Raw genomic sequence first — 12,673 nt, 5'->3', positions numbered from 1 at the left:
ATTTCACTAATTTTTTTTGTAATTTCTACTTTATTTCAAGCTATATATATATTCGATGCATAACTGACACCTTGATTTTATTGCTCATTCTTTCTACGATCTTTTATAAATTTTGTTATATTTCGCGGTCTTTTGAATACATCATGCGCATGCGCAAACGCGCCAGTTGCTTTCGCGCCGCACCGTAGCTTACAGTTCGAAGGAAAACGGAACTCAATTCATGATGTCTTTATCTCCGTATTAAAAGTAAATCGTGCAATCAATAAAAATTATATCACTATACAATATGACTGTGAAATCGGTTCATTATCAAACGGAACCGCAATGAATGAAAAATAAAGATCTGTATTTGAAGACACTACTCGAATGCTTTCGAATATAATTTTACGATCGTTGCTGGACCGATGTTAATTAAATAACGAAAAATTAGTGACATTCGAAGACATTATAGGATAATGTTAATTTGAACGCGCCCTAATAGAGCAGGGTATGGCGCGCGCATGCGCGGATGTTCTCGCGGCGGATTCTCGGCTCGGAGTCGCGAAGCGAAATCGTTCCCTATTTAGTTTTGATACCGTGTAAGTAATAATAATAAAAAAAACACACACCACGCGATTTTGGCGCGGGCAGACAAACGGCGGAAGTCGAGTCATGATGCCGCGTTAATTAATATTCGCGCTCACAACGTTGATTAATCGTCGCGATCGTTGTCCGTCGTACGCGCGTTGTCGCTCAGCGCCAACGTTGCCGTCTACCTCAGATCGGGATTGAAACTCGAAACACTATCAGGATTCCAACCTTTTTCTTAACCAACTTCTAGAGGCAGCATCCAAAATAATTTTCTAATTATATTATGTTTGAAAGTAAATTCTTTTAATCGGAAACGCGTAAGTCTATGAACCTGCCGGGTGAGATTTTAACTGTAATCGTGATACGTATGAATTGTGAATCGGATATCGGGAGTGCCATATGTGAATCATTGGATGAACGGTTGTTGCAACGATCCATCGGTATGTTGTTAACAATCATCTCTCTACTCTAGTTTCCCTATTGTCGAGTTATCGAGTCACTTTTTGTACGATATTTTTGACGCAGGAAATGACGTATATGAGCAGAGATCGTTGCTTTGTATGCACACATTTTACAAAATTTATATTTTTTAATTATTATAAGAAATTGTGGAAGAATGAAGAAAATTATAGAAGAAAAAATATAAAATACAATGCAATATTAAAAAAGAAAGATAGAAATGTAAAAATTTGCTTAGCACCACATTTGCACATTGTATTATAGTATATTATAATATGTTTTAGGATTTATATTCTGTAACAAGTAACGATTATGTTTTCATACAGTCAAATATATTATATTTTAATAAAATTTTAATGCAATTTTAATAATTAAAGTGCAATCTTTATATTAGAAAAATCGGACCTCAAACTAATTTAAGCAATCATATTTATAAAGCTAACTGATGGCTATATATACTGAGCAAACTGATATTTGATCTGTACAAACTGAACCTTTTGCCTTCACGTTGGAGAGAAAAAAAGGAAAGATGAACGATGCAGAAAGGTTCAATTGAAAAAAAGGAGATTATTTGTAGCCATTTTGACATCATCAACTTGTTTGTTGGAATATGAGTTTAATGGCGTTTGATGCAGCATTGTTATTTATATTTTTAATTATTTATTTTTTTTTTTAACTTTTGTATTTTACAGCAGTTATCATTTTGTTACAAAGGTTGAGCGAAAAAAATGAAAATTAATTCAACATTCACTGGTTATCTTAATAAAATTTTAATAAAATTCTATATACCTTCATATCTCATTGTCAGAGAAATCGGATTTAAAATTAAATAATTATATTTAGAGTTAAATGATGGTTATATTTATGTAAAACATGAATCTAATTGCGCTATTAGAGTACTATTCTTTTTCTTTTTAATCATTTATTAATTTTTATATTTTACAGTAATTATTTTGTCATAAAAGTCGAACGGAGGGAATTAAAATTTGATTATGCGGCAATATTAAAGTATTATTAAATTAGTTTTATATTTACTTCGGTACATTTTAAATTTTATGAGTTTCAATCTAGCCGGTCACCTCCGTAAACAGGCTTTTGCTTCGACGATTTATAATCGATGTACTGTTTTCTATAATTTTTTCAACAGGCTTAAAAATGTCATCAGTAGGTACATCAGTTACATTAAAATGAGTTGCAGAATTTTGCTGATTTAACGTTGATTTTGACAAAACTATATTTTCATTGAGACTTTCTTTAGCCTTGTTGCATAATTCATTATTTGCTATCGATTTTATGCTCATCGATTTTATGTCTTTCTTCAACTTGTTATTATATCTTGTCCAACAGTGTTTAAAATTCATAAAAACATATTTCCAAATGCACAGCTCTTCCACTAAAAAAATAAAATCACAATTACGAATTATTCAATTTTTTCTTGTCAAATCCATGAATGAAGCATCTCTTTAATTTCAACTGTACTCTTCTAAATGTCTTACCATATAAAAGTAGCGTTATAAACATAAATATTCCCGTAGACAAGTCCACATTGGGTAACATAGTGTATGCCAATCCGAAAAGAGCCTTTCCTTCGTGAAAAATCATCCCTTCAATAGTATTGATAAGCCATGGCAAATAAAGATATGGAATTCCATATATGTCGCCGATTGTTAACATCATTGTAGATATCAGTGCCGCAAGCACGTCCCCTATCATTACCTTAATTCTCAGATCTGTGTTAAACAAGAAATTATTTTCTAAGCATTATTATTATCATACTGATGTTAATTAATCTTAATATTTTTCGTTTTAATTAATCTTGTCAGGCTGAAGCTTAGTTACTGTAATTCCGGCGGAATATATTATTAAAAATCGCAGGTCTTGTTGAAATAGAACGAAATAAATTGCGTGAACCAGCTTCCAGAGCAATCGAGCTTAAAAAATTAGTAACAAAATACAACATGCCTAAATACAGCATCTTGATCTGAAATAAATACATATAAAGAGAATAAGAAATATATGTATATATTTTAACTGTCAAGCAATAATCACCAGTTGATTAATTGTTCAAACTAAATGCCAAAAATGTATAGATTATTTTTTGTATTCTCATTTGTCTTAATTACAATTTTAGTTGAATAATGAAACGTAAACATTTTTGAAAAAATAATAATTAGTGAATTAATACTTTTAACTACTAATTAAGTGAAACTAGAACTAGAACTAACAGAACTGGCCACTTGTTTAATCAGAGAATCAATGAAAAACTAATTATATATAATATTTACCTTGGAATTTCTTATTTCATGATCATCTTTAATTTTTGTGTCTGAACTCGATATGCCCAAGTCGAGAATCATGATTAATTAAAATTTTTTGTTAAATTTCCCAAAGATTTCCTTAGTTATTGTTGCATTGATTGCTTAATGTCAGCTATTTGATTGGTTATAGATCATTATACATGTATCATCCATAATTTGTCCGAAAGTTTAATAACGCAAACAAAAGACAGAGCAAACAATAATTATCTAGCTTCAGCCATATAAATCTCTTTTATGTTTTTTTCCATATGTATATTTCTTCTTGACTTTTTCTTATATTTCTTATATCTTATATAACGAGAGTTTCTAAAATAAAAATATCATATTTTTTATCTATACAAAAAATGTAATATACAATATTGTGACAAGTAAAATGTATAATATATTGTAACAAGTAAACTGTCTACTTTTCACTTTTTTTTTACATATTGCATATCATATTATTCGTATTTCATTTATAGTTCTTATTTCATATGTAGATTATATTTATCCTTTCTTTGATGCCACTAGAACTTAAAAGAGACATATATTTCTGTTTATATTTTGTTTTAGTGGATATCTTATTTTATCTAGTATTGAGATTTACAAAGTACAAGATATATAATACATATATAACATACAGTTGTTATGTCAAGGGATTTTGAATAACACTTATAAGTTCTCGCTGCTTAAAATCTCTGTAACGTAGAAGAAAAGACAGACGCGGCATCGTGTGCGGTCCGAAGATCCGCTCATTGTTTGTCTAATGCATATTGACTATTAACAGCAGATCCGTTTACCTTATAGGTCAAGCTGCGGCTACGTCACGTCCTTATTCGCTAAGCAGTCTCATCGCTCCCGGTTATCTTCGGCTGCCATCCATATTCGGCGGTCTCACCCATGGGCAATGCCAGTCGCATTCATAAAAGCGTCTACCTGTTTGGTGAGTAGAACGCATTAAATACTCGTGCATTAGGCGAAAAGACATCGCCATAAGTTTCAGCGTATACCTCACAATAAATAGCTCATTCGTGAAACTTCGTTTATCGCGAAAACATTGTTTATCAAAACCATCTAAACTCGTGTTAAAAAGATATACATATAATCGCCTGTTATAAGTACAATTATTAGTATCAAACAGAAGAAACAGAAATAAAACGATGATCGATAACCGGGTACATAATTCACGACCATCCGTTTTACGATATGACAGAATATCTTTATCGTAACTTCTCTCTTTTCATTTATGACAGTAAATGGAATAAAAGGAGTACAAGGAAATCTAAAAAAAGTTATAAAAAACAAAAATCGTAAAGTCAAAAATGGTTGAGCAATGAATTAAAAAAGAATTCTGTATGTTAATTCTTGAAAGCTCGTACATAAACAAGGAAAATATACACAAGCAAAATCGTTCCAACGAATATTTTTATAAATTATATAACATTCTCAAAAATTAATATGTTGAAAAATTGACTTGGTATTTATCTCTTTCAATTTTATTATTGTTATTAATTTTTCTTTATAGAAACGAAATACGGATCAAATAAAATGCGACCGTTATTGAGAATCGTAATAAAAATAAAGACAAACCTACTTAAACGGCATACCGATTACGCCGATCGGAACAGTGTTTTGCCTACGCGATATCTGCGAGCAAAATTTAAAAATGAAAAGCAACTCGATCGAAAGCGGCCGCACTCGGTCGAGAAGACGAAGGGCGTGTCGAAGATTATGATCGATCTGCTCTTTAAATTCCTTGCGAATGTCTGCCCCCGATATCGCTGGCGCGCGCTGCAGATTCCCGTCCGGCATCCCGGTCGGCCGTTTCGGCATATCACGCACCGTGCGCGTTTGTGGCGAGTCGAACGCAGACGACGACGCGTACACACATATCGGCGCGGCGCGGCGCGGCGATACATACCGCGTGCGTCGTATGCGCGCGAGGACGTGTACGGGGACACGACGAGTACGTGTCCTGCGAGCGAGAGGTGATCGAGGGATAGATGCAGAGAGTCGTGGGCCTCTCTGCTTCCGCGTGGACGGACAATCGCCTTTTGACGTGCGTAGCGACGTGATTAGCTACTTTCGCGCCCCGAACACGAAATTACCTTCTTCTCTGCCTTGCGGACTTGAAGAATTTCCGTGAAAAAATTCATACGAAGCTCGTATTCGTACCGTTTGTCTGCTTACGTTACAAGATCATCTTCAGTCTGATCGTAAGCAATCTTACGAGACTTGAATGAAACGATCTCGTACAGCATCTTCGAGACTTACTTGAAACGATCTCGAATGTATAAGAGCATTATAGACTATAAATATTATTAGTCATAATTCAATATAAAATATAAATAACGGTTTACTTATCTTAACAAAATTCTCAATGAGACGAGAATGTAACGCGAGCGAGATAAACACACTTCTCCTGTCTTCTCCAATATTTGTTTCTATCATTATTATTGTCATCGTGTTTGGCGACTCTATATCGATGTAACTGTTAATTTATGCACATGGACGATATAGATTTATAATAATATATAATATTGTTCGAGATATACTTTTCGCCGTTTCTTCACCAGGGCTACGGCACTGCTCACGCGTGCGTGTACGTACGTGCGTGTGCACGTCCGTCGAAGAAAGCTCCTCCGCGCTTGAGTAACGCTACGGGACTCTCCGTGAGTCTCTCCTCTCGGCTCTGGATGACCGCGGCCGATCGCCACTCGCATGAGCATTCGAATCACGCTGCCGGAGCGAGCACGTAACAATTTCTGTTCTTGGGACTGGAGCCACACCGGATCGTCGATCTTTTCGTTCCTCACTTCGACTTCGCGACGCGCATTCGGCGCGCCGAAACGATTCGACCCCTCGATTCTTAAAGCCTCGACTCTTAATTTGGGCAAGACCGTGCGCCACGTGAACGCTTCGTGCAACAAAGGAAACTTGAAAATTATTATACCACTCTGAAAAATTTATGCTGGCCAATTTATGACTCGAGCAGCATTACTTTGCCGCACGGAAAGAACAGTTACGCTGAAATATCTAAAAATTCAGCTGGATTCAAATATGAAAATATCGTTGTGCTTAGATCAAAATAATTATACAGGACGTTTAAACTGATTGCGAAATAATTAATTTGTTGGTCCAATAAAATTATTTTCAGATTTATAACAGTTACATTTTTACATACTTCAGCAAAATTGTTCTTTTCGTATTTGCGTCTCGTACGTAATGCTGTTGTACCACATGATAAAGATTTACTTTAACATGTGCTCTCTTCCATATTATATTTATTATACGTTTTCTATCTAAAAGAAGTAATGAAAGAATAACATGAAGATCAAATAATACGAATAAAGTAGTAAAAAAAAAAACGATTGAAATTGTCGCGAGCTGCCGCGTTGTTTTCTGAAATTTAAATGAACTTTTGCGTACGTCGCAATCTTACGGTTACGCTCACACATCTTTTCGTCGCTGATATTCAATTTCTGCAAAATCTTGACGGTTAATGCGATCATTAAGAGTCTCAAGCGTGATAAGATCAATCCTCGCGTGTCGCAATGCCGTTGTACTTTCCGAGGTGTCGGCCATTTGAGGCCAAAGTTGTCGGTTTTACGGGCCAACGTGTTTCAGATTTCGATCGATGATGACGACGTTTCGACATTCGGACTGCCGGTTGATCATGGTGCAAGATTTAAGTCTTGATTCATCGGCGGGGAGGGGGAGGTGGTGGGGCGGAGAGGAGAGGAGGGGGGGACAAAGAGGGGGAATCCGATTGATAGGCGCATCAGGCACACGCTGAATTCTTATGCTAATGCGAGAAAGGAGCCGAGAAGACAATACATCCACACGCGAACTCCCGAGGCATCTGTATACACCCTGCGTCCCGTATTCTGTATTCCGTCAAGTGAATTAATACAATCACGAGGACCGCCGGGTGATTTTAGATGCGGTGAGATCGTGTCCGCCACCCGATGCTTTTTATTGTGCTTTCTCATCGGAAAAGGAGAGAATCTCGAGCGAAGAAAATGCCTCGTCTAATAATTTGTATAAGGGTCCAGAATTACTTTTCGCTGAAGAGATAATATGCGGTCCGATCAAATCGGTTATAGTCTGGTACGTCACGAAAGAGGTATCTTTTCAGATGTGAAAATGAGAAATCATTTTTATAGAAGGGTTGAGTCATCGTCTTCACTCTTTTCTCGCAATACTGATTCAATTAAACATTTATTACGTTACTGAATAGCTGCGTGTGTAATCCGAATCTCATACTTTTAAAATCGATTTTTATGAAATTTAAATAAACAATTTTAATTAGCTCTTAAAGAAAAATTTACATATAAATCTTTAATGTTTTGATAAATGGAGTTTAATTTAGCAAATGTCATTTTAGAAAAAAAAATCACGTTTGCGTCTTTCGCTTTTTTAATAGATACTTATAACGTAACTCTATAACGCACGAAATAGGTCAAATCAAAGACTGCCAATGAATTCGTTTAAACTAATGTCCGTGCATGAATATGCAAAAAAAATCATTACGTATACGTTTCTTTTACGTGATCGATTTATTGAGTTGCTCGCTAAGAAAGTATAAAGCCGTCCCTTGTCTCCTTTCTCCTTCTCTCCGGCAGCTTCGCGATGCACGATACACGTGAATCTTACTTCCGGTTAGTACCCGAACATTACGGTATCGATAGCTTCCGTCAATCATGAACAGCACTAAATTATGATCCGTCTTAAATCATCTCCGCAATTTCAAAAGATTTTAGAAAATCGTTGAACAATTATTTTGAGATAAATTGATATTCATTTACGCGTAATATAAAAGTGGATAATAACATCGCATTAGTCAATTATAATTAATTATATAAACATATGAGGTTTAAAATGCAATCTTGTTAATGTTTAGCTAAAAGAATTAATTAAAATGTTTAAAAATATATCATAAAAGTAGCACTTAAACAGTGATTAAACTTGAAAATTTATCTTTATATCTATTAATCAGCTTTAGTTATTCTCCGATTAATTGCTCCTAAGATCCCCCTGTTAGATCACGAGTCCAGCTGTACGCATGTAACGTATACAGGGAAAATTAACCACGATTAACGTTAATTGACGACTGGTGCAATCCGTTCTAAATGAGTACATTTCACTCGAGCGTTCGGGAAGTGCTTTTATCGAGAAATACGCAACAACTTTCCGAACGATCGCGAACGAGGGGTATATTAAAGACGCTCATGCATGGTTTTCTTTCTTTGATCGTTGATGCAGAAGAGAAGTTGGCTGGCAGAACTTAAGACCGTAGCACACAAATTGGCATAACAGTAACAGGCGTATAGCACACAAGTGCCTTGCCCGATGAGACGCTCAGCACGAGCCACCATATTGTTGCGTAGAATTTATTTTGAGTGTTTCATTAGTCGCAAGACGCTTATACGCTGTGCTTCTACACTTATGTAAATTTCTGTACGATGGGCTTTACGATGTAACGGTCGTTCTGCTTCGCCAGGGTGGATGAATGTAGCATTTTTCGCATTGCAATCGTAACTGTTCGCTAAATGACAAACCGCTAAAGTACAGATAAAAGTTTACGATTATTGTATTAATCCCTTTACACAGAGATCGTGTATAATTTAATTATTATTAAAAATACATACAGGATTTCTCTTACAGTAGTTGCTTTGTACGAAACGAAAAAACAAAGGCAATCAAAGGCAACAAATTTTAACGACAACGTTCATATGAAAAATGAATCTATTGAAATTGATAATATAAGCATAAAATGAAATGTTTGCTTAGTACAATTAATCTATGTTTAAGGAATTTAAGAAAATTGCAAGCACGCTTCTTTCTTGTGTTCTCAATTAATTTATAGATAACTGACAGCATTATACTTATTGTTGATTCTTATATATTACACATATTATTTAATGCACAATTCTCGCACGCATTATAGAACTTTTTAAAATTAAAAATCTGTAAATATCATTTTTTTAATTTCCCTAAAATTTAATGTAAACTGAAATTAAATTATTATACCTATATGTACAAAATGTATTCTATATTATATTAATTTTTCAATATAATATATTATATTATATTAAAATATTGTGTAGATGTAATTTCTCTAAAAATGAGAACACATAATGTTAAATTGAATGAATATAATTTTTTAAATAAACATATACGAGATTATGTTAAAAAATCAAGTAGTCGCGTTGAAAGTCGGATTAGTCGACGTTGTGCCAAGCAAAGTCATCCCCGACGAGAGCGAGTGGCCCTCACGTAGGCTGGAGGAGGGAAACCGTAGAAGGTGAGAAACCTCTCGGAGGCTCCCGACTGACGGAGACTCCGAGCCAGGAATTAGCATTGCTTCTCCGGAATCTCTTCTCGTCTCTCCTCCGCCGCTGCGTGCTGCCCCTCGTTCTTCTCGCGTCTCTTCTCTCGCTCCCTTTCCTCTTCGGTGCTCTCTAAACCTCGGTTTCCCGTAATTATTTTAGTCCCCTCGTCTCTCGCGCGATCCGCCCTCGTTCCTTGGTCGTGGTAACGTCGGAGATGTAATCGTGGCTTACCGAGAAGGAATGCAACAATTTAGCAACTCGTTTTATTTAATCTTATGCGTGGAGATACATATATTGTATTCTACGCCCTGGAAAGAAGTATAATTTGTACCGGCCGATTATTATGTCATTTTGATTTTCTTTTTAAAAGCTTATCTGTTGGGCGAATAATTATTTCATGTATTATTACCTCTTGCAAAACAATTTGCTTCAAATTAATTATTCTAAATATAATCCAGACCGTATTTAGCTATATATGATTGAAAACATCATAATGTGGCAATATATTACACAAGTTTTAAAGAAATACATTATTATTCGTGCAATCTCGATTATTTGGCGAATGCAAAATGTGCAGTGTATATCATAAATAATATCACCGAGCATTAAATGATTAACTAGAAGAATTAGATTTGCTTTTCCACATTTTCAATAACCTGTTGGCATAGCGCGCGGTTTCTTTCACACGCGAACGATTGTGATTATAAGAATAAGTATTTAAACAATTCAATTAAGCGCTTTCGTATTATGCGTTATATGACTAGCGGAGCTAGTCATATATAAAGCCGGGAAGCTTGTCCAGCATGTTGATCTCTTCATCCGATTAGTGCCGGCCGGGGAAGTGACTATTCCGCCGTACCACTCATTTCACTCTCGCGATACATATTTTCTTCTTACTTGTTTTTTTTTATCATGCATCGTCAAGGAGATCCATAAATAAAAGGGACGATACCATCTTTTTTACGCGCGTACTTTACTATTTACACATAAAATAAAATGAACGGAAGTTTCTCAAAATTGCATGGATATTACTGTGATCCAACGAGAGGGAACCATGATGTTCTCTCTCGTTGGATCACGATTATACATTATACTATTCCTTTACCTATTCACTTTATCTATCTTCATACAATTCTTTCTCTTCTTATCCCTTGTCTTTACGTTCTCACGTCTTATTTTTCAAAGTCTTCCTCTCTTTCTTATAATTATCTGAATCTGTACGCAGCTTCGCTTGCGGTGAAACTTTCCGTTAATTTACGTTTATACGTATATACTTTTAAAAATATATTTAATATTTTGTTCTTCTTAGTATTTCTTTAAGTTCTGGGAGTCAATTCTGTATTTTGAAACGAGGTCAAAATTACAAATGTGAGCAAATTTACTGGACGTTGAATGAAATTATAAATATTCTAGTAAATTCGTTCACTATTGTAATTTTTACCCGTTTTACCTGAATTATTTGAATAAATAACTTTTACGAAGAAATATACGAATATTTGGCATAGATATTGATGAAAATCGAAAGTTCTTCGTTGGTTTTGATATTTTGTGTTCTCTTGAATATCGTAAAGCCGTTTGTGACTAGATATATCCGTATCACGCATCGTACATTATTTCGGTATATTGGTATATACGCACCACCTGCTACGCACACCCGCCGTTAACCGTCGCGTCGATTATCTGAGTACGTCAGGAAATTTCGTTGAGTCGATGTCCGAGATACAAAGTAAAGGGTAGCACGTTGATTATCTGATATCACGGAGAGACAAACCCTTGATAAATAATTATTTTTTGATAATCTACCGAGATAAAAGGAACGCGCTGAATCATAGAGACAGATGAAGTAAAAAGAGATATATATTTTAAATACGTATATGTATTTTACAAATACACACAATACTTGTTTATAAATACACATACTTTTTGTTTCTGACACATACATTTGGCAGAAATCCTCGATAAAGAAATCGATAACGATTCGATTTAAGTTTTTGTTATCGTCATAAAATGTTTCAACTATTTTACATTTATTAACATTATTAAATCTAGCAATTACTTGTTAAAAGTTACATATGTTAAAAGATAAAGTTACTACTTTAGTCATTTTTTATCAAATAGATATCAGATATCTATTATATAATAATGCATCGTCTTATGTCTGCAAATTTATAGAATTTGTGTTATATATAACATGAATATAATATTTAAAGTTAACGATAAAAACTGTTCGCTTCATCCTATTCTCGGTCTAGTGAAGATGTTTTTCTACCGAGAGGAAGCCAAACGCATGCTATAAGAAAGTACGCCGCGCAGACAAAAGACAAAAGAGGAGAGACAAGATTAACGCTCCGCGATTAAACTCGCATAGTCCAGATGATACATGTAGAGTAACACGACGTTCTGACGCACATATTGTCTCACGAATTAAAGAATTAACTTAACGAACAAAGAGCAATTATCAAATATGCTTACGAAGCAATTTATTAAGAAGGTTGGCAAAGGGCACGCGAGAACAAGGAGTGAGAACGGTTCAGCGATTTCGTGAGTTACGTTTACGTTACTACGTGCGCTACGTGCGCGCGCGCGGGCGACAGGCCCGCGTGCGTAGTGCGTGCGTGCGTGCGTGCGTGAGCGCGCGCGCGCGCGCGGGCGGGCAGGCGGGAATACGTACGGGCGAAGGGGACAGACCGACAGAGATAAAGAGCACTTCCGGACGAGCGCGCGCGCGCGCGCGGGGAGAGACCAAGGTCCGCGTATCTGTTGCTGCTGGTAAGGAGAGGTGCAGGAGAACCCGCGGGAGAGTCACACCTGAGTGCCCACGCTTCCTCTTATCCGTTCCCTCCCTTTTGTCTCTCGCTCGCTCGGTCCCACTCGCCCTCGCGCGAGTCCCACAGAGCTCTCCCTCTCTGGCCTGGCCCCTCACTCTGTCTCTTTCGCCTTCTCGCTCTCGGCGGGCTACTCCCCATCCCTGGGGTACACTATCTCTCTTTTTTTTTTTTTTTTCCCTACTTC

At 36.0% G+C, this 12,673-nt stretch overlaps 1 protein-coding gene across 1 annotated transcript; it reads right to left on the bottom strand.

Moving 5' to 3' along the window:
* Window positions 1–2,028: 2,028 nt before the first annotated feature.
* LOC108782270 (uncharacterized) lies at window positions 2,029–3,420 on the bottom strand. The gene is made up of 4 exons (XM_018550492.1): window positions 3,315–3,420; window positions 2,869–3,010; window positions 2,526–2,759; window positions 2,029–2,422 (listed from the first exon to the last, which is right to left on the bottom strand). Exons 1-4 carry the CDS (start codon window positions 3,384–3,386, stop codon window positions 2,097–2,099), a joined length of 774 nt encoding a protein of 257 aa, XP_018405994.1. The 5' UTR covers window positions 3,387–3,420; the 3' UTR covers window positions 2,029–2,096.
* Between the last annotated feature and the right edge of the window lie 9,253 nt (window positions 3,421–12,673).

Source organism: Cyphomyrmex costatus, unplaced genomic scaffold (assembly GCF_001594065.2).
Source record: "Cyphomyrmex costatus isolate MS0001 unplaced genomic scaffold, Ccosl1.0 scaffold123, whole genome shotgun sequence".
In the NCBI taxonomy this organism is placed as follows: Eukaryota; Metazoa; Arthropoda; class Insecta; order Hymenoptera; family Formicidae; genus Cyphomyrmex; species Cyphomyrmex costatus.
This window is presented reverse-complemented; position numbering and strand designations above follow the sequence as displayed.